The 23,015-nt window shown below is 34.8% G+C and overlaps 4 protein-coding genes across 5 annotated transcripts; all 4 read left to right on the top strand.

Moving 5' to 3' along the window:
- Window positions 1-524: 524 nt before the first annotated feature.
- Window positions 525-10,217, top strand: LOC144844260 (NXPE family member 3-like). Of its 2 annotated transcripts, none has more exons than XM_078701092.1 (6): window positions 525-640; window positions 3,878-4,143; window positions 4,609-5,184; window positions 5,657-5,826; window positions 6,171-6,226; window positions 6,713-10,217. In XM_078701092.1, exons 2-6 carry the CDS (start codon window positions 3,937-3,939, stop codon window positions 7,498-7,500), a joined length of 1,797 nt encoding a protein of 598 aa, XP_078557218.1. In that variant the 5' UTR covers window positions 525-640; window positions 3,878-3,936; the 3' UTR covers window positions 7,501-10,217. The 2 variants fall into 2 exon arrangements, with proteins under 2 accessions (XP_078557218.1, XP_078557228.1); XM_078701102.1 differs by having other exon boundaries at window positions 535-640; window positions 3,885-4,143.
- A 4,107-nt stretch (window positions 10,218-14,324) lies between these two features.
- LOC144835184 (uncharacterized) lies at window positions 14,325-17,042 on the top strand. The gene has a single exon (XM_078690246.1). The coding sequence runs from the start codon at window positions 14,325-14,327 to the stop codon at window positions 17,040-17,042; it is 2,718 nt and encodes a 905-aa protein (XP_078546372.1).
- Window positions 17,043-17,906, top strand: LOC144835193 (uncharacterized). The gene has a single exon (XM_078690249.1). The coding sequence runs from the start codon at window positions 17,043-17,045 to the stop codon at window positions 17,904-17,906; it is 864 nt and encodes a 287-aa protein (XP_078546375.1).
- A 9-nt stretch (window positions 17,907-17,915) lies between these two features.
- On the top strand, window positions 17,916-18,863 carry LOC144835205 (uncharacterized). The gene has a single exon (XM_078690256.1). It carries the CDS (start codon window positions 17,916-17,918, stop codon window positions 18,861-18,863), a length of 948 nt encoding a protein of 315 aa, XP_078546382.1.
- Window positions 18,864-23,015: the final 4,152 nt, after the last annotated feature.

Genomic DNA, 23,015 nt, shown 5'->3' on the forward strand with positions numbered 1-23,015 from the left:
ATGAAAAGTAAAAAATTAGAAAAATAAAAAAATATTCACAAATTACATGGAATATTTTTTTTAAGTGTGTTATGTGAATAATACCAGGGTATGAAAACATGTTTTTCAAAATTTAAGTTAGGTTATGTAGTTTTAATTAGGCCTCTGGATTGTATAACAATGCATCTTATCTTAAACCTTAAACTGTAATTTAAGGCAAAAAAATACGGTAGTCAAATTGTCTGTTGTTAGACAATGGGGTTTTGGTTAAATATAACTGTTTAGGCCTATTTCGTTTTTTTATAAAAACACTGCAAAATTCAAAGTCTGATTTTATAAATCTTTTTCAATTTCGATTGCAAAGAAAGTTTATTTATCAAGAGGCGTATAAAATGTTTTAAATGGATACGGTCACGGGACTTTTGAGGGTTTGTTGCCAGTTGTTGACGTGTTGACGGCTGGCAATTTGTATAGAGCGCGGCGCTATACACAGTACTCCTTTTGTCATCAAAACTCAAAATGACATGACACCAAAGAACTTATAAGTTCTTTGCATGACACCCGTCAGGAACAGTCTGTGCGTGCGACGTGGGCTGCTTGGATATAATGATGTACATAAAACAAAATGAATGGTAGCCTAGGCCTACATAAAATTTTAAAGGTAAACCTAATGGGGAAGCGTATTATATATGAATAAGCCTGGCTGTACTTTACTAGGCTAGAAGCTAGCCTTAGTAGGTAGGCTAGACTACTAGGCCAAGCCTAGTAGTAGTAGCTAGTAGGGCCTAGTTAGGCCCTACTACTAGAGTACGCCTAGGCCCTAGGCAGCAGCAGCTAGGAGGCTAGCCTACTACTACTAGGCCTAGGCTAGTTAGGGCTAGGCCTAGCTTGCCTAAGTCCTAGGCTAGGCCTAACAGGCTAGTGTAGTAGGCTAGTACGTAGACTAGGCCTAGGGTAGGCCTAGTAACTAGTAGGCTTAGGCGTAGTTTAAATTGGATCAAATTAGGGATCTGTAATTGTAAGGCTAAGCCTGATAGATATTAATAATGGTCGTGGCTACTAATAAAAAATACGGTACTGTATCCATACTTCTAAAAACTAAAAAGGTACGGTAATTATAGAGGACGCTTCCGTTTGCTAAAGGTATGGTAAAATTGCATTCCTAAAACTTGTACCTTAAAATATAGCCTAAAACTCATTCCTAAATATAAAACTCGTTCCTACTAAATATTAAAACTTGTTCCTAAATATTAAAAACCTAACCCTCTAAATAATCTCTCTTAAATTAAAAAAAAAAACCCAAAAAACGTCAAGTAGAGAATCAAACCTCCAACCAAGCCCACTAAGCCACACAGCTGGCTTGCTGGAAACCATTGCCATAACCTATTAATATCTATCGTACATAGCACCCTCTATAATTACCGTACCTTTAGTTTTTAGAAGTATGGCTTTGGTACCGTATCTTTAGCCATTACAATTAATAATAGAGGCCTCTTTCTCATACATATTGTTGGGTGTCGGATGAAATCGGTCGCGCTTCAAATCAGTCGCGATAAAATCAACATCTGGAGCGCCACTAGATGCGCTTTTTATCTGCCGCGTTTTATTTTGCTCACGCTAATTTGTATGGGGCGAACTAGGCCTAGATAAGATACACGTCGCCGTTGCTAGGTGTTTTTAATGAAAACGCTCATTATGTTTAGTTAATTTTGAATATAGAAATTCTAATATAATGATACTACTGTATTGACATTTTTTAAACCTTGATCGTTATTATTTTTTAAGAACAGTAAATATAAATGTTATCTACTATTTTATTATAATTTGTATTTTCATTTTATCTTACTTACAGGTTTCAATGAATTGTGTTCTTTTAGAAAATCGTTTTAAAAATGTTTTTTGTTTTATTGTGCAAGTTTTTAAAAGATTGGCATGCCACTGTTTTAAAGTTTTGAAAATGTTAATTTAAATAGTTAAACAAGTAGACGCGCCTATTGCGTATTTTTTAATCAGTGCAGTTAATTACGAAACTCGTTCAATGCAATAAAGGAAGATGATGCATGGTGATATTCGCATTCCGCCACTCTGATATGAGCATGGTTTTAGGATGATAATAAAATATGTATAATATGCCGTTCAATCAATCTACCGGGCCTACAGTAGGCCTATATGAATGATATACAATGATGTGAGAATAATAATGGATGGATAATAAAGGTGGACATGATTCTCAAAGAGGTAATCTGCAATATCGGCGTAGGCCTATGTATGTGAGACACATTAATTATTATTATTAATGAAGAAATAAAAGATATTCAAATTATAAACTATGGTATCTACGTTAGTTATATATCGTTTCACAAAAACATGTGCAGGAGGCCTATAATAGACTATTTGATTTTTTATCAAAAATGATTGGCGTGCCATACAAAATGCCGGAGGTTGATTTTATTGCGACCAAAATTAGACACGACCGATTTCAAACACAACCGATTTCATCGTAAACCTCTCGTGGTAGGCTACTAAATGCAGGCCTAGTTACTGCAGCTCAGATGAATCAGACGAGAAGCAGATAATTCCAGTCATTAACAGTGCAGATCCTGGGGGACGAAGGGGTCATATCCACTCCACCTATTTTTTAGTCCCCCTCACTTTTTGATGGAAAACGGCAGAATTTGTGGCACTACTGATGTTTTGCACCATACCGTTATATCTTCAATTTCTCACCTAATTGTCTTTTTTCGCACACGACGAAATGTTCGCCATCTTATTTAACAATTAATTGCCAGAATGTATGTTTCATTTTCCCCCAAAAAATGTACAAACCATACAGGGCAATGTTATAAAATCTGTTTCGACAAAATATTTTTTTTCTAGTTTTGGAAGGCAAGAACTGTTTCCAGCTAGCGTAATAGAGGTTAAATTAATATTTTATTCCTTGTTCCATCCGTTACACTCCATCAATTCAAATCTTACAATAGTTATTCTTTTCATGTTGCGCTGTGAGACTCCAGTAAGAGCGCATTATTATTTTATTAGGAATTTTGATATGTTTTATTATAGCCTATCAAAGAATATCTCAGTCACTATAGGCCTATATCAATCAATGCCTTCAATAATTCACTAACAAAAAAAATCATTTTCTATAACTTTTTAATAACAATGTTTGCCACAGCTATGATTAGATGATATTAGATGTAAAAAATCAAATTCCCAAAAGTTTATGTCGCAAAAGTTCCTGGTTTTACAGTACCTTTACCTTTTTTGTTAGCCAGTGGCCATATTCAACATTCACAGTCACACTTAGGCTAAGAGAAATACTTTACAATTAAAGGGAAATACTATATAAATATTTATTTACTTTTAAGGTAAAGGGAAATACTTTTTATGGGTAATATCTAACTTAAGTGTGATTGGTGAATACAGCCAGAGGTCCAAGACCTACCGTAGCCCTAACTGTTTATCAGACAACCAGGTCCATAACAAAATATCAAACTGAACTTGGACCTACCTTGGATCGTACTGATGTTCACACAAACATAAACAATTTTATAATTCACATTCCATTCTGAACCAACCATGCTGCACTCACATGTTTAGTCAGTACAGAATGTTATACTCATTTATTGGTAGTATTTAGATTTGTTTGCGCTGTGTGTTGCACATTGGACTCTACTGATCGTGAGATCATCGGTTCGAAACGCTCATCGCATTGCTTGTATCCTTTAGGATAAGACACTTTACTTAAGCCTGTACGTTTGCCTGCCTCTCTCCCCAGATGTACAAATGGGAACCTGGTAAGGTCAATACACATCTTTGTGCTGATTACTAGCTGCATTATTGGAGTATGTTTCCAATCCAAGATATTATTATTATTAATAACTTAAATGATTTTAAGTTTTCAGTAAAGCCATGAGCAAATAAACTGTGGGATGTTGATAGTGGCACACCAGCACAATGAGTAGGCATACAACCACAAGAAAAAGGCAAACCACTGCAATGCCACTAAGACATCAGTTTTGCTATCACTGTACACTGTGTATGGAGTTCTCATTCTACATTCTGGTTGTCTTGTCTGTGTGTAGTACCATCTATCTATATTTTTTCTTTAATGGTCCAACAGTTTTGTACCAACAACAGAGGACAAACATCGATTCTGTTCAGGTAATTGAAAACATGTTTTTATAAGCTCTTTTCACACAAACATTCAAAATATGTAAAATTGGCATCTTCTCATACAGTAAAGCTTGCAAATAATTTACTGGATAATCTCAACTTTGACCTTTATTTTAAACATGCATTATAAATAGAGTAGAACTCTTTCACACTGATCAGGCTTAAAACCAAAATGGTAATAAATACCACAACAGGTTATGTCTGACCAGAAGCTGGCATTTTAAGTGTTTTACCATTTTGTTCATACAGAAGCTGCTGAATTTAAGTGATATAATTACATCTCTGTGTGAAAGAGACTTTAAAATTATGAATGTTATTTAAAGTATGTAATTAAGTAAATTAAATTGTAAAAGTAAGGCTCTGAGGCTTAAAATAAAGAAATTATAATGTGTAAACCTTATTTTCTACAGTAGTATCCAAATGTTGTGTATGAATTTTAATCTTTTCTTATAGGTATTACCTATGACCTTTGAGGTAGATAGGGTCAACATACTACCAGATGAGGTCACTGATGATTACACGCAACTGTATTGCCCACCGAGTTTTCGACCACGACAAACACTCAACACAATCCCCAACAGACATAATCATGACGGGACTTTAGAAAATGCAACAAGTCATCTGACATCCACTGTTACTATTTCCAACCTGAATTCTGAAAGGACGTACAATTTATGCGATGAAATCATTATTAAAATTGAAGCTCGGAACTTGTATGGTCAGCGTAAAAAGTATGGTGGAGATTACTTTCGTGCAAATATGTATTCATTTTCAAACGCTGCAGCTGTAAGTCAAAATGGTGATATAGTTGATAATCAGGATGGTACATATACTGCATATTTTACAGCATGGTGGCCTGGTTCGGTAATAGTTCAGGTTGTTTTGGTTCATTCAAGTGAGGTGGTACAAATTATTAAAGATGTACGTGAACGACATCCACAACGGTTTGTTTATTTTGGAATGTTTGCTTCATCTGACTTTGAAATCCATGAAGTAACACGTTGCCATGTACGCATTGAAGCTGAGAAGGTTAGTTAGTTCATTCATTTAATCAAAATGTATATAAAAAATGTATCTATATATTTGTTGAAATTGAGAGTTATTGTACCCTAAATGTTGTCAGAGTTTAGTATGCACACAATGGTGACATTGTAAGATGCGGTCAAACAGAAAGCAGGCAATCGTTTGCGGTCAACCAGAAAGCATACAATTTGTGAACCTCATGTCTATTATGTTAAGATGAGATATGTAAAGGGTGTGATGTGTGCTGATTAGTCAGACTATATAATGACATATTCTCTTGACTACACAACTGTACCTAATACCAATATTCAGACATCAATTGAACAAACAATTGATTTTTAAAATTTAAAATATTTAGGAGCTTCCAAAATTTTCCTACAATAATTTGCATTTGATGCTGAAAGATTTATGGTATGTTTTTAAATTGTTTTATTACAAATTGAATTGATTAAAATCATAAATCAGTTGTTATTTTTAGGTGTGCAATTTCACTGATATTAAAACTGGTTCACCATGGTTCTGTGTAGCACCATCAAATCCAGTGTTGACATGCTCTGACTGGAAAATGCACACAACTAATAGTACTATGGCTAAGCAGCTAGCAGACAGTCTAGTCACAAAACATCAAGCTAAACTATTTAGATTACAGTAAGTTTATTTTTCAACATTATTTGATTAGCTCCTTTACAGTAGTTACAATTATATATCAAATATCTACTTGCAACAATTGTACTGTAACTTTGAAACAGTCTTAATATAGTTGTGTCATTATTCACTGTGCACATGTGGGGATATTGAGACATGTTTCCTCACTCCCCACCTCAACACACTTTATTGGTTAGGTGAAGGTTACGAATAGCGACACATGATTACACAGGTTAACAAAAGTGTACAGTACCTTATAAGAAAACAAGGTTTGAAATTATTAAATCAATCATACTTAACTACCACTATGATATTTCTCGAAATTATTCATGTTTTAAATTTTTCAGATACAAATTTCCCATACAAGGCTTGGATTATTTTGCATACATTAAAAGTCCTACAGGTAATGTATGTTCTTTTGCATTATGATATTTCAAAATCTCATTGGAGTTAGGGGTCTACCGCTATGTATCTGCTCTTTTACAAGAAAGTTATACAAGTTAAATTTGGCTAAAATAAAAATAACTGACTTCATACTGTCTTTTGTTGTTGTTGGCTTATCTAAATAGAGCCATGAGATTTAAGTTAAGTAAATTGTATAGTTTCCAGCTTAAAATAGTGTCAGTGCTTATATGGCATGCAATATGTAAATTCTTTTATTGATAGTTTAAAATTTCAGCTAAAGCTCCATTCCCACTGGATTTAATTGATTTGGTAAAATTCTTAAATTGGAAAGGAAGATTTTGGGTTCTCCTCAGTTACAGAAAGACTTCCAACCATTGAAAAGCTTAAAATGATAATAAAAAAATCATATGCTTTTCCAAATTGAGTTTCAAAATAAACCATCATTATGTCAGTAAGTTCAGTTTTTGGAAACTTTATTTTTCAGATGAAAACAAACTTATCGCAAAGAATTATCTGCCAAAATGTATGCGTGGGCTTCCACTTGTGAAACCATCTGGGTATTACTACAATGACGTATGGTATTCAAATGTCTGTCGCTCCCATCAGTACACAATCAAGGAGGCTGAATCCTGTCTACGAAACAAAGAAATTCTGTTTTACGGAGACTCAACTATACGTCAGTGGTTTGAGTTTCTTTCCTCAAAACTAAGCAACACCATAGAAACCACTGATGCGCTTTATTATATGAAGGTTGGTCCGAGAAAAGCGTACGACTCTTCGCGCAATATATTACTCTATTATATTCATCATGCGTATCCAATAAGAAATAGTTGGATGTACGTAAGTGAAATACTTCATGTAGCAAATGCCATTGATGAGCTTCCGTCATCTCCAAACACAGTTATTTGTTTGTCGTTGTGGGCTCATTTTACGGCAACAAGTGTTCAATACTATAGACAACGTTTATTGGCACTGCGAGCAGCAATAGATCGTTATCACAAACGTAGTCCAGATAGTTTAGTGGTGATAAAAAGTGCAAATACACGAGAACATCCAAATTTATCTATGAGTCTGTACACAAGTGATTGGTTAGCCGAAGATCTTGACCAAGAAATGCGAGAAATATTCTCTGGATGTTCAAAAGTTGTTATCCTGGATGTATGGGATATGACAGCGAGTCATGAGTCTAAAGACAGAGTTCACCCACCTGAAATTATTGTTGCTAATGAAATAAATATGTTGTTGTCATATATATGTCCACAATATGGATAGCAAGTAGCTCTAAAGCATTTTACTAATTTACATTATGGTGTTATTATATTTCAGTAGTAAAAAATTAGGCATTTACTCAGGTAACCACTTCTACAGGTTTATAAATATGTTTATTTATTACCTACCTTCGAAGAACTGATATTAAGTCCTCTGTTAATTCAAATAAAATACATAGTGTAAATACAGCAATTCCTACTTTGCTAGATCTTTCCAGTCTTGGAAATGAGAGTTGGACACCACTGACTCTTCAAAAACATTCCTTCGCCGTCTTCCTTTCAACCATCCTTTACCCGACTTTACAAACACTTTTTACGTCCCTGAATATTCCATGTTGGGTACATAACTGTCTTCATAAAATCCACTGTTAAAAGCTGTCTTTTGTGATAGTTTGATTTTACTTGCTCTATACTGTTTTGTTAATCTTCAATTTGACTTGTTTTATATGATAATAATTGTAATAAAGTTGTATCGTATTGTATCTGTAATCATAAAAGTGTAAAGTTTTTATTAAAGATATATTGCCCCTATATGCCATTTTATTGTTATTCAAAATGTCTGACAGTTTTTGGTTAAATTTAACCATTTGTTTTTATTACTTGCATTTGTACTTGCACTAGACTGCCATCTCTGAGTATATAAATGTTAATGCTTTTATTAAAAATATACCATTTTAATGTTGCTATTTAAACAATGGATTTTTGTTTTTTTTTCTAAAGAGAGGTGAATATTGTATTCAAATTCTTTTTGGTGTTTAATACTATACATCTTTAATATGTATACTGTATATATATTATAAATATTGTATTTTAATTATATTATATTTCAATTATATTGTCATATAGTCATAGCTGCCAAATAATATTCATTCTGCACAAATGTATGCTAGACCACTTGTTAAAATGAGAATGTTTTGTTAAGATCGCATTATTTGGAAAGTTAGGCGATATTGTTGGTACAAGATTAGTACAAAATGTTTACTCCACTTGCCATATTAGTGTACAAGGTTATTAAGTCGTCCACTTCATGATAGGCTGACTAGTGTAAGCTTGCTTTCCACTGGGACCTGACATAAGTGAAGTGAGTTGACCAATGACAAGAGACATACGAATAATACATCTTAATGTATCACTGGTCGAATTACTTGCGTTTGGCTTACGTCCTTGCGTTACATCCTTATTCCTAGTGTGAACCCAACTTTACTAAGTGGTACGATGCAAGTGTCGTAACTTGTTCACTTTGGAGTACATTGTTGTAATTGTCACGAATTATTGAAATTAACACTAAACTAACTATTAGGATATCAATTATTAAAAATATATTGTCCCCAAAAATAGAAACAAACTTTGAATTCAAGAAATGTTACTGGTCCAATTTCAAATGGAAATTCATTTTGCTTGGCATAATTCAGAAAATAAAACAATACTAGGCCATTTTTGTAGTTTTAACAAAGTTTATTCACTTTTACCCAAAAAAAAAATTCAAAGTTTTTGTAATGTTTTCTTTTTGCTAAGTGGTGGTCTCTTTCGTAACTTAAAGATATATTGTCGCTTTGACTAATTCAAAAAAAATGTAAAAAAAAATATTTCGAAAAAAAGTCATTTTGAAGTATCATAATAGTTATTAACTTTCACCAAAGATTAGTCGGAAAAAAAAATCATTTAACTGAAATACAGACGTTTTTTTGTTCAAAAAATAACTTTGACTTCCAGTCAAAGTTTTCGATCAAAACATATCTCATAATGCAACGCGCTTGTTTGGCTACTCTGTATGCATAATCATAAAACTTCCTCGCGATCTGTGTTAAAACACCTTCTCAACCGTGACGAGTTGTAAACAATCCTAATTAGCATCATGCATAATGCATACTCGTGGTTTTAAATCTTTGTTTACTTTCGCTCGCTACGATTTTCCAGACGAAATGTAATCAAATTAATTTACCTGTTAATTACGTAAACTTGTTGTTTTTGGCTCGAATTTTCGACTTAAAGTTGATAACTTTAATATTACTTTAATATGGCCAATTTAAATTTAGAATATTTTGACCTTCATTTTTTGTGTTTCAAGGGACAATACATCGTTAAGATATTCCAATCTTGCACTGCATAGCACCAGTTATGGTTTGCAAGTTGTATTTACAACAGTGTCAATAATACTTCATTAAAATTCGGGAAAATCATATGAAAATAAGGAGACTCTTATCTACTTCCTCCTTACACAAGTTTTCTAACAGCAATTAATTAAACGATTACGATTCATACAAAAAAGACAAATAAATAAATGTATTAAACAGTTCAATTTAAACCGAAATCCTACCTCTAGATAGGTGCTAGTGGTTGAATTTTTAAAAACCATTTTATCAGATAAATTGTTTGTCAAAGTGAAACAATAAATCGGCCTATTCAACAACAAATATTTTAATTATTATTTTGGTCTAATTATTATTGTACATTTTCTACCGATCCTTTATGTATGTATTATTGTACAATCATTGTTATTCTGTTTTTTAATTTAACAATTTTTATTTTAATGTTTGTAAATTTGTTCGAGCCTAAGATCAATACAGGTTTACTGATTACAGAGTGGTTGGTTGCCATTTACCTCGGGGGAGAAAAATGTTTTCCATTATTTTATCCATGTAATATGTCAATATGATAATCACTACAATAGTGGTTACTAGAACAGTAATTTATTTTTTTACTGAAATGTTCTTAGAGGAGTTGTGGTTTAAAACAAATCTCATCTTCATGTTTTACTTATAAACCGGACCTTATTGTCTTGTTTATGTAAGTCCACCAATCGACGTTTCGCGTTTTGTCTGAATATATAAATCGTCTGAACGTATAAAACGCCATATGTGCCGAAATATTTTTCTTTTTACTAATAATAAGTCAAAACTCGGTCTAGAACCTGGAATAAGTCTGGGTGAACTATGGAGCATGGTTGAATACAGAAATGGTACGTTAGTAGTGTAGGAGAATCCTGTGAGCAAGATTAGACCATGGAGGAAAACATTTATTTATTTGTCCTCCGTGATTAGGCCTTGTTTTGGTTGGAAGTTTATATTATGCGTTATTATGAAAAATACATATACTGTTTATTATTAGGTTATATGCATTAATGCATATAACCTCTTGATTCTGTCAGGATCTTTATTTATTTATTTATTTATTTATTCTTTCCTTAGCACTATTTTGTCCGTGAATTATCTAGGCATCAGTTTCATCTAGCTAAGTCAATTTTTCAGAGTATATTCCTTATGGCCAGGAATCGATGTGGTTATGTTTTCACGGTGCGCAATCAATCATTACGCGGTCTACGCGCGATTTAACGAAATCACGTTTGTAACTAATCATCTTCACAAGCATGAATCACAATTAAACAAAATTTGGTACTCATAAATGTCAGATCATATTTCATCATATGGCAATACAATTACGTGCGTAGCGCATATAACGCTTGCGTACGCGCACTTAAAATGTTCAAAATTGTCAAAATTTATTTTCGATGAAATTAGAGTACGTTTCAGGCAATTTTAGGCGTTTAAAAAATTGCCATGAGTGCGCAGATTTTTGCACGCGCACTGCGCGTTAAACGTTAATGCGCACTCTTTTTGCCCGATTTCTGTTTTACAGTCTTTCTTTAATAATATCATCATATTTGATTCACTTTTCAACTCGAAATTGCGTTATACGAGCACGTCAAAAGTGACAGGCTACGCACGTATTAGTTAACAAAATGGTGAAAATATGCTAAATTTTAAAATTAATATATATCGTCAGAATGCTGGGGAACACCTATTTTTTATTTCATTTTCTTGAAGTGTATGTATCATATGTATGATTTATTATCAAATTAAGAGAACAAAAGTTGATTAAGTCTTCATTAATTGCATATTAAATTAAAAAATAATAATTTCGACAATCAAACAAATTATGACATTTTCTTAGGCCGAAATAACAAACTTAACATTAACTTTCTTTCTTAAGAAGTTCATATATTAAAGTTAAAAGTATATAGTTTGACAGTGCATCATTTTTTTACATTTTTAGAGATGTCATCATATTAAAAAATTATAATTCATTGCGGTATGTAATAATCTATTTGCACCAATGTGGTTAACCTGCATAGTAAATACACGGAGGAATTTTTCTACAACTTTTAGTCAGTTGTGTATGGCTCGATGGTCTGTGTTCGTGTCTATGGCATTCAAGGTACCGAGATCGAGTCTCACCTTGGGAAACGAAATAAGATTTTTTTTTATTATCCGTATTGTTTGTTGAAATTTATTTCTTAGTGTATAGATTATACACATGATTTATAATGAAATCTAGATAAAAATTAACTTATGTCTTTATTATTATGTAACAACAAATGTGGTTTATGACATTATACGCATATGGATCTTTGATCGGATTGTGATACCGGCTATGGTGTTTCATTTCATTTTTCATTTCTTCGCGTTAGCAAGGTCCTACAGTATCATATATTATAAATAATTAAAGATTCTGAGAAAATCAATCAATCAATATATCTTTTGAAAATCAATTATCTTTATTTAAATCAATGCATATAACCTATAATTCGTCATAGTGACGAATTAAATCTAGTTGTATTTTTAATTGTGTTTAAATCTTGCAAATTTGTTGCAGCAACGACCGCGCACCCTGTTTATATTACTGGGTAATACATCGAATGTTCATACATACATACATACATACATACATACATACATACATACATAAAAAAAACATGGCACCCTCAAATGTGCAAACATGGCACCCTCAATTGTGCAAATCTGTAGCAAGGTATAATCTACTAATGTGTAAACATCACGCCTTAAATGGAAAGACGATCAGCTTTGACATTAAATGTGCAACAGAAATTCTACAAATGTGCAATTCATTTTTTCAACCGAAATCGAAAAACATGATAATAACTTAATTCTAAACATTCACGCGTTTTCTAACAAATTACATATTTAATTGTAGTAATACAGGCTGAAATAATCTGTTTTGAAAAACAAAATCACAATCATGATTCACAACAATTCACAAAACATTTTATATTATTTTATTTAAAATATATTTCTGTTTTGCGCAAATTGAATATTAAAATTGCGCAGAACATTTCGAAAAGCCCATGTTATTTTCAGTAGGCATATTTGATCAAATCAAAGCTCATATAAATCCGTAAACATTTATAAACAATGCAGGAAGGAAAGAATAAAATGTTATTAAATGAAATCTTTGCGCTATTTTAAATCGTGCATAACATTTACATTCGCCTAAGGATTATACCATATTCATCCATACTGTAACTACTTTATTATTTTCCTATTAATTCATCAATTTATGTTGTTAAAGAAAATTTGTAGAATTTAATTTGCACATTTAACCGGAAAACTAATCACGATAGTACCATCTTGTTGGGACAGCAATCAACATCTTTTTTTTGTAATTTACGTATTCGGTCCTCTACAGATATGACCAATATATCGGATTTACTGACTGATATAATCTTTCAATGGCGATGCTCCAACAATTTCACATATCATTTTGTTTGAATATACAAATATATTTGAAAAAAAATAATTTAATGAATGTAATCTGTTTTCTTTTCGCATGTTAGTGGTTTAGAGAGAATTCACTTTTGTGTCGGGCTATCAGCCCATTATTATTTATTTTTATTTATTTTATTACTTCTTTTACCACTTGAGGTCCTATTATCAGTAAAGCAGTCATAATCTCTATTTGTGATAGTATGCCCCAAATAAACAACATCTCTTACATTTTCAATATCCTCTCCATTTATTTAAGGAGATTTTGTCTGCTATATGTTGTTCACCAAACACACCTGAGTTTTCGTTTCAGTAGACACTTTTTGAGAATAACGCAAGATCATCTGCATAAAAGATCCATTTAATTTTTTCCAATCCATTCTGCTTAGCTTTTTTCTCTGTTCTCTGGAATATTATAATGTAATTCAATACCCTAGCTATCAATCAGGAAATTCCTTATCAATTTCGAATGCAATTTTAAAATTAAAAAGGTAAGGTGATTCCTGGTCGCCTTGTCTGCATCCGACTTTAAAATTTGAAAAAAGATTTCATCCCACTGATGCATGCTGTTGTTCCACCGTCCATAGATTTTATAAGTGAAGCTATGTTTACTGAGGTATGTGATTATGCAACATAGGTAGCAATAATTGAACCTTTCTGCTTCCAGATAACAGCTCTGGTTATAAATATAGCACCAGCAGTTGATCTATTGCTGCGGAATCCAAACTGGCTCTCACTGACAAGACTGTAATTTGCCTCTTTTAATCTCCATGTGACGTTATAACCTCTTCTAGTTGTTTTCTAGATGGTGGATCCTCATTGATTGTATACAGACTGAACATCATTGAACAACTGTGGACAACTGTGAGGGACTTCTGGCTCACTAGGGATACTGAATGATTCAAATGGGCCTGCATAATGAGACTCAAAGTGTACTTTAAGCTTTTCCTTCTGGATCGTATGGTCACTGTTTTTCTTGAAGACTTTGTAGTTCTTGGCAATTGCAAATTCCCTTAAATAGTTTTCATTGTAGAATTTCGACTCCCATTATATTTAGATTTGTCATCATTCTTCGCTCCTTCTAAGAATAAAACTACAGTACTCGTTATTTGAAAACGATTTTCAAAAGTATTAAGGGTGAAGTGAAAGAAAAAAATTGTTTGTGGAGTGAGTTAAAAAATGACTGAATTGAAATCTGGAAAAGATTCACTGGTTTAAATAAAACGATTACAGTTTAGGTTTGGTCGCGGAGTTAGATTTGGGCTATATGGATGAACTCAATGCTACCACTAACCTTCAAATAATTATCAAGAAGCTTCCATACAAGATGCGTGAAAAATGGCGCACCAAAACTGATGCTATCCAGCAGAACCGTCGAGTTGTTTTTCGAGATTTAGTCGAATTTGTGTCTACACAGGCTAGGATACTGGACAACCCAACATTTGGTAGGATAAAGGATGAGAAGGTAATGGGAAAGACCCCATCAAAATATACGAAGAAGGATACTATGAGCGGTGCATTCGCAAGCGTGGAAGAAACATCTTACAAGGACATAAAGAATGTATGCCCGTATTGCAAACTGTCAGGGTGTTGGTTAGGAAAATGTTCACCGTTTGCAAAACTAAACAGAGAAGATAAACTTAACTTCTTGGCAAAGGAAATAAGATGTTATGGTTGCTTAGGAAAGGGACACGTATCAAAGAAGTGCAATAGACGAAGTACATGTAAAAAATGCAACCAGAAACATCCCACAATTCTTCACAGAGATGATACACCGCCCAAGGAACAAATTAGTGGTGCTCCAGCAGGTCAGCTTAACGCTACACAGACAAGTAATGGTAATACTGTGCAGTCAGCAAGTCAGCTCACTGCTACGTCGAAAGAATTTGTACCAGCTAGTAGCGACCTGGCATCAGCTTGCGTTGATGACGATGCAGATTGCGCGCTGGCCGTCGTACCAGTTTTGGTAAAGCTTAATGGGCGCCAAGTAACAACTTATGCATTTCTAGACCCAGGCAGTAACATCTCTTTTATTTCAGATAAGTTAATGCAACAATTAGGTGTAGGCGGAACCAAAGGTTCAATTTCATTCAAAACGATGGGCGTGCCACATACGGCCCCCGCGAAGTTAGTGAAGAATATAAGAATACAGGCTTTGGCTGGGAAAGAAAATGATGTGACGATTCCTTTGGCCTTCTCGAAAGAAAACTTACCTAATGAGCGGAATTTAATACCCACGCAAGAAGAAATAGATAAGTGGCCCCATCTGAGTGGAGTGAAAATCAACTATATTGAGGCCGATGTTGGGCTGCTGATTAGTATGAAGGTTCCAGGAGCTTACACACCCCTCGAGATCAAGACTGGGCCTGAAGACGCACCTCATGCAACAAGAAGCAAGCTTGGGTGGATTGTGTGGGGATTGATAAAGGGAAAGAGAGCCAGTCAACATGCTTCTTACAGAACTCAACTTGTGGCCTATAATAACTCTACACATGAGGAAACAAGGTTAGAGAAGCTATATCAAGGATCCTTAGAAATGGACTTTCCAGAAAAGGGACTTAATCAGGAACAGCAACTTTCCATTGAAGATAAGGAATTTATATCTAAAGTTGAGAAAGGCAGCACTATGGTTGATGGTCATTATTGTGTCGCCTTGCCGTTTAAGGAAGGTCAAGTAAAACTACCAAACAACTGGTATTTGGCAGAGAAAAGGTTGAAATCTTTGCAGAAACGACTAACGAACGATGACAAATACAAGCAAGAATATTGCTCATACATGGAAGGTTTGGTTGAGAAAGGATTTGCTGAAAAGGTGCCAGTAGGTGAAGTGACAAAGAATAGACAGTGTTGGTACGTGCCGCATCATGGTGTTTATCACCCTCAGAAGCAAAAACTGCGGGTAGTTTTCGACTGTGCGGCCAAAGCAGAAGGTGTGTCGCTAAACGACTGTCTTCTCCCTGGACCAAATCTTACTAACAGTTTGCTGGGAGTGCTATTGCGATTTCGGCAAGGTAAAATAGCGCTCGTAGCTGATATTGAGGCCATGTTCTCGCAAGTGATAGTTCCGGTGAAGGATAGGGATTTCTTAAGATATATTTGGCATCCGGATAGTACTCCAGAAGTCTATAGAATGAAGGTACACACCTTTGGCGCAACATGTAGCCCATCTTGTGCCAACTTTGCGTTAAAGAAAACTGCTGATGATAACAAGGACGATTTCCCTAAGGACGTAATTGAAACTGTAAAAAATAATTTTTATGTGGATGATCTCCTTAAGAGCCTCGACAATCCAGAGATGGCTATCGAGATGGTTGAACATTTGAGAAGACTTTGTCGACGAGGTGGGTTCAATCTAACAAAGTGGTCAAGTAGCAACAAAGGCGTTATACAATCCGTGCCTGAGGATCAACGTTCAACAGAATTAAAGGGACTTAATTTGAACCAGGAACTGATACCTACTGAGCGAACGCTAGGCATAAATTGTGACTTGGAGAATGACGTGTTTCAACTGAGTACACCCAGTGTGACAAGGCAACAAAACATATGGACTAGAAGACACTTATTGTCAGTAATGAGTTCAGTATTTGACCCGATGGGGTTGATGTCACCAGTGGTACTGCCAGCAAAGGACATTTTTCAGCGATCACTTAGTTTGAAGGACAGCGGTTGGGATGACCCATTCTCAAAGGAATTACAAGGGGAGTGCACAAAGTGGTGGAGTGAGCTACAACTTATCAAGGACGTTGTGATTCCTAGATGGTTAGGAACATATGCACATTGCAAATGTCAACTACACGTATTTGCTGATGCATCCAGTAAGGGATATGGTGTGGTACTTTACGTGAGATTGGATGACGGATCCAATAGATGTACCTTGCTATACAGTCGATCCAGAGTTTCGCCGAAGAAAAAACAAACTATTCCGAGGTTAGAATTGACCGCTGCGACAGTTGGTGTAAAAAGTGCAGCAGTTATAAGACAATAAATGGACGTCGAATTTGACAAGGTCTTTTTCTGGACAGACAGTATGATAGTTTGGAATTACATTCATAATAGAAATACGAGATTCAGTGTGTTCGTGGCCAACAGGCTACGCGTGATTCACGAGGGCTCGGAACTTAATCAATGGCGTCATGTTAGGAGTAAAACCAATCCAGCTGACCTTGCATCTCGAGGAATAAATCTAAAAAATGAGGATGAGGTTGCTATGTGGCTACGAGGGCCGGCGTTCCTCACAAGAGATCCGTCGGAATGGCCACAGCTATTTCAAGGTAGTCCATTGAAAATTGATGATCCTGACGTAAAGGAAGTCTTTACGGTAGTAGAACAAAACCATTGGATGAATGATCTGATTAAGCGGTGCTCTTCCTATCACAAACTAAAGAAGGCAGTCGTATGGTGGACTAAATTTATAGGTTACTTGTCTCACAAATCCGTAACACCAATGATAACAGCAACTGAAATGGAACAGGCCGAGATAGACTTGATCAGATATTTACAGGAAGAGTTTTTCAACGAAGAGATTGATGCGTTGAAGGGCCAAAGGGATGTGAAGAAAACTAGTTGCCTTGCAAAATTAAACCCGACCTTGGATAAATGTGTGCTGAAGGTTGGAGGGAGATTGAAGAATTCGGAGTTGGACGAATATTCCAAGCATCCAATTGTATTGCCGAAGCATCGTCTTTCAGAGGTGATAATTAACGAGGTTCACAAGCGCACAGGTCATTGTGGCAGGAATCAGTTAATCAACGAGGTGAGAAAGAAATTTTGGATTGTCACGCTTCCATCGGTTGCGAAAGCATGTGTTACGAGATGTGTCACTTGCAGAAGATACCAAAGAAAACCTTAAGAACAGCAGATGGCCGACCTTCCATCTAGCAGAGTATCCACAGGGAGTAGACCATTTGCTCATACAGGCATCGACTATTTTGGCCCGTTTGAGATAAAACGAGGACGCTCAGTATTGAAGCGATATGGTGTATTGTTTACGTGTTTTACAACCAGAGCCGTACACTTAGAGGTAGCCCAATCTTTGACTACAGATTCATGCATAAATGCATTGAGAAGGTTTCTGGCTAGACGCGGTCATGGCGTCAAGACCATTACTTCAGATAACGGAACAAATTTGGTAGGGGCAAGGACCGAATTGCGACAGGCCCTTAACAGTTTTGAACATGACAAGGTTCAGGAGAAGATGTTAGCAAATAGTATTGATTGGAAGTTTAACCCTCCAGCGGCATCACATTATGGAGGCATATGGGAACGTTTAATAAGATCATCAAGGAAGGTATTATATGGTGTATTGAAGGAACAACCGTTAAAGCTTGACGATGAAGGGCTTTTCACTCTGTTTTGTGAAGCAGAGAATATTCTGAATAGTCGCCCACTTACTATCAATCAGGACACACCGGATGATTTGGAACCATTAACCCCCAATCATTTGTTAATTGGAGCTAACGTAGCACGCTATGCACCAGGAGTATTTGTCAAAAAGGACATAGTTAAAAGTTGGAGGCAAATACAATACCTTACGGATTTGTTTTGGAGGCGTTGGAAAAACGAATATCTAACCACACTACAAGAACGTCAGCGATGGCACCGGTTAAGGAAAAACATAAGTGTCGGAGATGTTGTAATACTGAAGGATAATTGTCCTAGAGGGCATTGGCCTATGGCTAAAGTGGAGTCAGTCTTCATTGGAGATAACGGTGTTGTCAGAGCATGCAAGGTGAAAACCCAAACGTCAACTTTAGTTAGACCTATTACTAAGGTTGTGCTACTGCTTGAAGCAGATGGAGAGGTGTAAATTGTAGAAATTGCTTAGAAGATAATCCAATTATATTGCCTTAATTATTGTTTTGTTTAAGATATGGATTATATGTTACTAAACTTTATCAGGTTATTATAGAATTTATAATTGATCAAGATCGAAAATTGTATGTTTGTTTAATGTTTAAGGTGTTTGCTAATGCTCACTTTGAGTTTGCATTAGAAGGGCCGGTGTAAGGTCCTATATGTATATTTATATAGAGGGCGCATTTCATTTCAACATTGTTTTCGTTCATGTGCAAGTTTTTTAGATGATCCCTGTTTTTGGGAATAAGACATGTGCGCGCCTAAGGTTGTTGTAGGATGAGACATAAAATGGTCGCAAGGATGAGACCATCTGTCATAGGCGTCTGATAATATGCTATTATAAAATTGTTACGCGGAGAAAGACCATAGATTTTGAAATGTAACGACCTCTGGTCGCGGAGTTAGATTCAGGTAGACAACAACAAGACTGCACACAATATACTGCTTATTCCTTATTTTTATTTCCTCCCACAAGCTACATGCATCACATGTTTGACAGCTTTTAGGCGCGCACATGTCTTATTCCCAAAAACAGGGATCATCTAAAAAACTTGCACATGAACGAAAACAATGTTGAAATGAAATGCGCCCTTGTTGAACCCACAAATGTAAAAACGCCCACAAATGTGAAAACAACCACAAATGTGAAAACGCATCACCCACAAATGTAAAAACAACCACAAATGTGAAAACGCATCACCCACAAATGTGAAAACAACCACAAATGTGAAAACGCATCAACCACAAATGTAATAAACAGCGCCCACAAATGTGAAAACGATCATCGCCCACAAATGTGATAACGCTCACAAATGAAAAAAAAAATGAGCATTTTTCGCCCACAAATGTAAAAAAAAAAAAAAATCAGATCAAATTTAATGCTAGACTCAAACAATTTTGATCGAGGTACTACATTATATCATGATTGTATTGAGTTGTTTGTTCACGATACGTCTGTTAGGGTCGTGGTTAACGCGTTGGATTATTATAATTTGCTGCTCATGCGCGCGATATTTGCACGTTAACTCGTTTGTTTAATGAACGTAATAGTTCAAGACGATGTTTGTTATTTGCTGCGCGCGTGTACGATACTTCAAGGTCAAGGCCATGTTATATCATTGTTGCTTCTACTGTGTGGTTGTTGGCTTACTATTATGTACGTATAGTTATAAGTCGATGTTCGATGTTTTTTTGCGCGTGAACACGATACTAAAAGGTCAAGGTTAAATTGCTACTTGTATGTAGTGTGTGGTTATTAACTCGTTGGCTTACTGTTATGTACGTATAGTTCCAAGTCGATGCTTGATTCGATGTTTTTGTGCGCGTACACGATTACACAAGGTCAAGTTCATAATATACTATTGCTACTTGTGGTTGTTAATTCGTTGGCTTATTGTTATGTTCGTATAGTTCCAAGTCGATGTTCGAGTCGATGTTTTTTGTGCGCGTGCACGATACTACAAAGGTCATGACTTGTATACCATTGCTACTTGTGGTGTGTGGTTGTTAACTCGTTGGCTTACTGATATGTACGTATAGTTTCAAGTCGAAGTTCGATGTTTTGCGCGCGTGTACGATACTACAAGGTCAAGGTTATACAGTGTCGGTGGATGATGTATAACGAAAGTTCTGGGAAATTAGACATTTTGTTGTTAGACAATAATGTTGTAGTTTGTGTTTTTTTTATTATATTGTGTGCAGTATTAAATTTAAAAGAAGAAGAAGCTGTAAAACCCACAAATTATATAATTTATAATGCATAGGTTCTATATATTAGGTTCTAATAATAACAAAATATCCTTTCAATATTATTGTAATGACATACCCTAGCTAGTATGTGTAGCCTAGGCTATACTATGTATTGAAGATGCATACGCGCTTTCTATTGTCTATAATCTGATGTCTGTACACACACAGTAGGGATTCCCCAGCAAGATGTCTAAGGCAAGACATCCCGACATTCCCACCCCTTGATGTTTTATGCTTGAAACAGAAATTGACACCATTATCAATTCAATGCTTTTGTGTGTTTAATTAATTTATATCAGAACTACCTTTTAATTACACATAAACATAACGATTTAAATACATTATTAAACAAAATTAAAGATATACTGTATGTGGTGTGTATATATAAATAACAAGGCACATAATAAATTCCAATTTATTTTAATGTATTTAGGTGACTAATTGGGTCGAGCTCTGGTCTTGCTTGGTCTTCCTTTCGTTCACTTTTACCTTTGTTATAAAAAATACATAGACAAACTAAGGTATTTATATCAATTGTGTATGTATTTTTTTGGTTTAACATAAAGTAATAATTTTTCAGTTGGACTTTCAATGATGCTTCGGATATTCCTACCTGTTAAAAAATGGCATAGTGGTTGGTTGGTGTTATGTAAAACAACACGTGATTAAGCGATTTTTTTGGAGAGAAAAGTCTTCGTGTTTTAAAAGTGGCACTGTTATAAATACCAGCAAATATGACTTCTAATGCTCATACAATTAGTGTTATAGGCATCTCCAATCAAGTGTAAGCCTACTATTAGTAGATAACATTATTTAATCGCATTTCAACTCCTCCTTAAATATTTTGTTAGGTAATTCCTGAAGCCAGTTTGTTCCTCATTAACAATACCGTTATACCTTGTACGTTGACTTATTTACTTATAATTATATTATACATAATTCTATTTCTTTAAATTGTCGAATATACGTTTGGTTCCCACATCCTTTGAGAGTAGGCCTAAATCAGTTAAATTTTAATGCATTCAATAGGTAATTTTATTCTCCGTATATCTTTATAATTATCCGCTAAAAATAGATATACAAATTAAACAATAAGCATCAGATTAAACCACGAATGTAAATAGTTGTATAGTATTAGGAAGTTTTGTCCATTAGTATAATTGTTATAGATTTCATAGTATGTTTTATAGAATACATGTTCGTGACAAGTTTGATACTATCGTGTATTATGTTTGGTTGGATACTGGTGTTACGGTATTATTCTATGTTACAATTTGTTTATCGCTCTAAAATAAAGAAATATTCTTTTATTAGTTGTTCTTGCTCTTGCTCTTGTATTATTATCTTCTACAACGAATTAATAACCACACATTACATCTACAAGTAGCAATTTAACCTTGACCTTGTTGTATCGTGTGCGCGCGCAAAAAAACATCGAACATCGACTTATAACTATACGTACATAATAGTAAGCCAACAACCACACAGTAGAAGCAACAATGATATAACATGGCCTTGACCTTGAAGTATCGTACACGCGCGCAACAAATAACAAATATCGTCTTAAACTATTACGTTCATTAAACAAACGAGTTAACGTGCAAATATCGCGCGCACGAGCAGCAAATGATAATAATCCAACGCGTTAACCACGACCCTAACAGACGTATCGTGAACAAACAACTCAATACAATCATGATATAATGTAGTACCTCGATCAAAATTGTCTGAATCTAGCATTAAATTTGATCTGATTTTTTTTACATTTGTGGGCGAAAAAGTCTCTCTTTTTTTTTACATTTGTGGGCGTTATCACATTTGTGGGCGATGATCGTTTTCACATTTGTGGGCGCTGTTTTCACATTTGTGGCAGAGCCATATATATAAAGAGTTACGACATTGGATTTTAGTCACGTGATATGCAGATCAATTTGTGTCAAACTTGTCTTCGTTAATGCATGTAAAGTATAGGAGCAAGAAAATACTTTAAACTTTTTCTTATATTTAAAAAAATGTAATTGCACATTTTACGGTGAAATATCGATGTGCACAGCGTACAGAAGTACTTGCGGCAAAGAATATTGCGCGCGCGTGCGCTAGTACATTATAAAGTTCGATTGATTGATTTTGGAACGAAACATCCCATAACTACGTCCTATTAATAACAATTATGTAATATTTTCAATCCATAATGCATGCTTTGATGACTAAATAAAATAATAAAGTGTCGTGGATATATTTGTTAATATATTGAATAGGGTATGAACAATATTAAAATAATAAAGGCAAATTATTACAAATAAAATGATGAACGAGTCTCTGAAAGTTTGTGTCAAAAACACACAGAGAGCCA

The sequence above is a fragment of the Antedon bifida genome, chromosome 1, assembly GCF_963402885.1.
Source record: "Antedon bifida chromosome 1, ecAntBifi1.1, whole genome shotgun sequence".
Taxonomy (NCBI): Eukaryota; Metazoa; Echinodermata; class Crinoidea; order Comatulida; family Antedonidae; genus Antedon; species Antedon bifida.

Bases quoted from the DNA above. Each gene is read 5' to 3' on its own strand.
- LOC144844260 (XM_078701092.1), top strand. From the start codon at position 3,937: ATGAGTAGGCATACAACCACAAGAAAAAGGCAAACCACTGCAATGCCA. The intron at 5,827-6,170 runs GTAAGTTTATTT...TAAATTTTTCAG, and splicing joins GCTAAACTATTTAGATTACA to ATACAAATTTCCCATACAAG. The intron at 6,227-6,712 runs GTAATGTATGTT...TTTATTTTTCAG, and splicing joins ATACATTAAAAGTCCTACAG to ATGAAAACAAACTTATCGCA.
- LOC144835184 (XM_078690246.1), top strand. From the start codon at position 14,325: ATGGATGAACTCAATGCTACCACTAACCTTCAAATAATTATCAAGAAG.
- LOC144835193 (XM_078690249.1), top strand. From the start codon at position 17,043: ATGGACGTCGAATTTGACAAGGTCTTTTTCTGGACAGACAGTATGATA.
- LOC144835205 (XM_078690256.1), top strand. From the start codon at position 17,916: ATGGCCGACCTTCCATCTAGCAGAGTATCCACAGGGAGTAGACCATTT.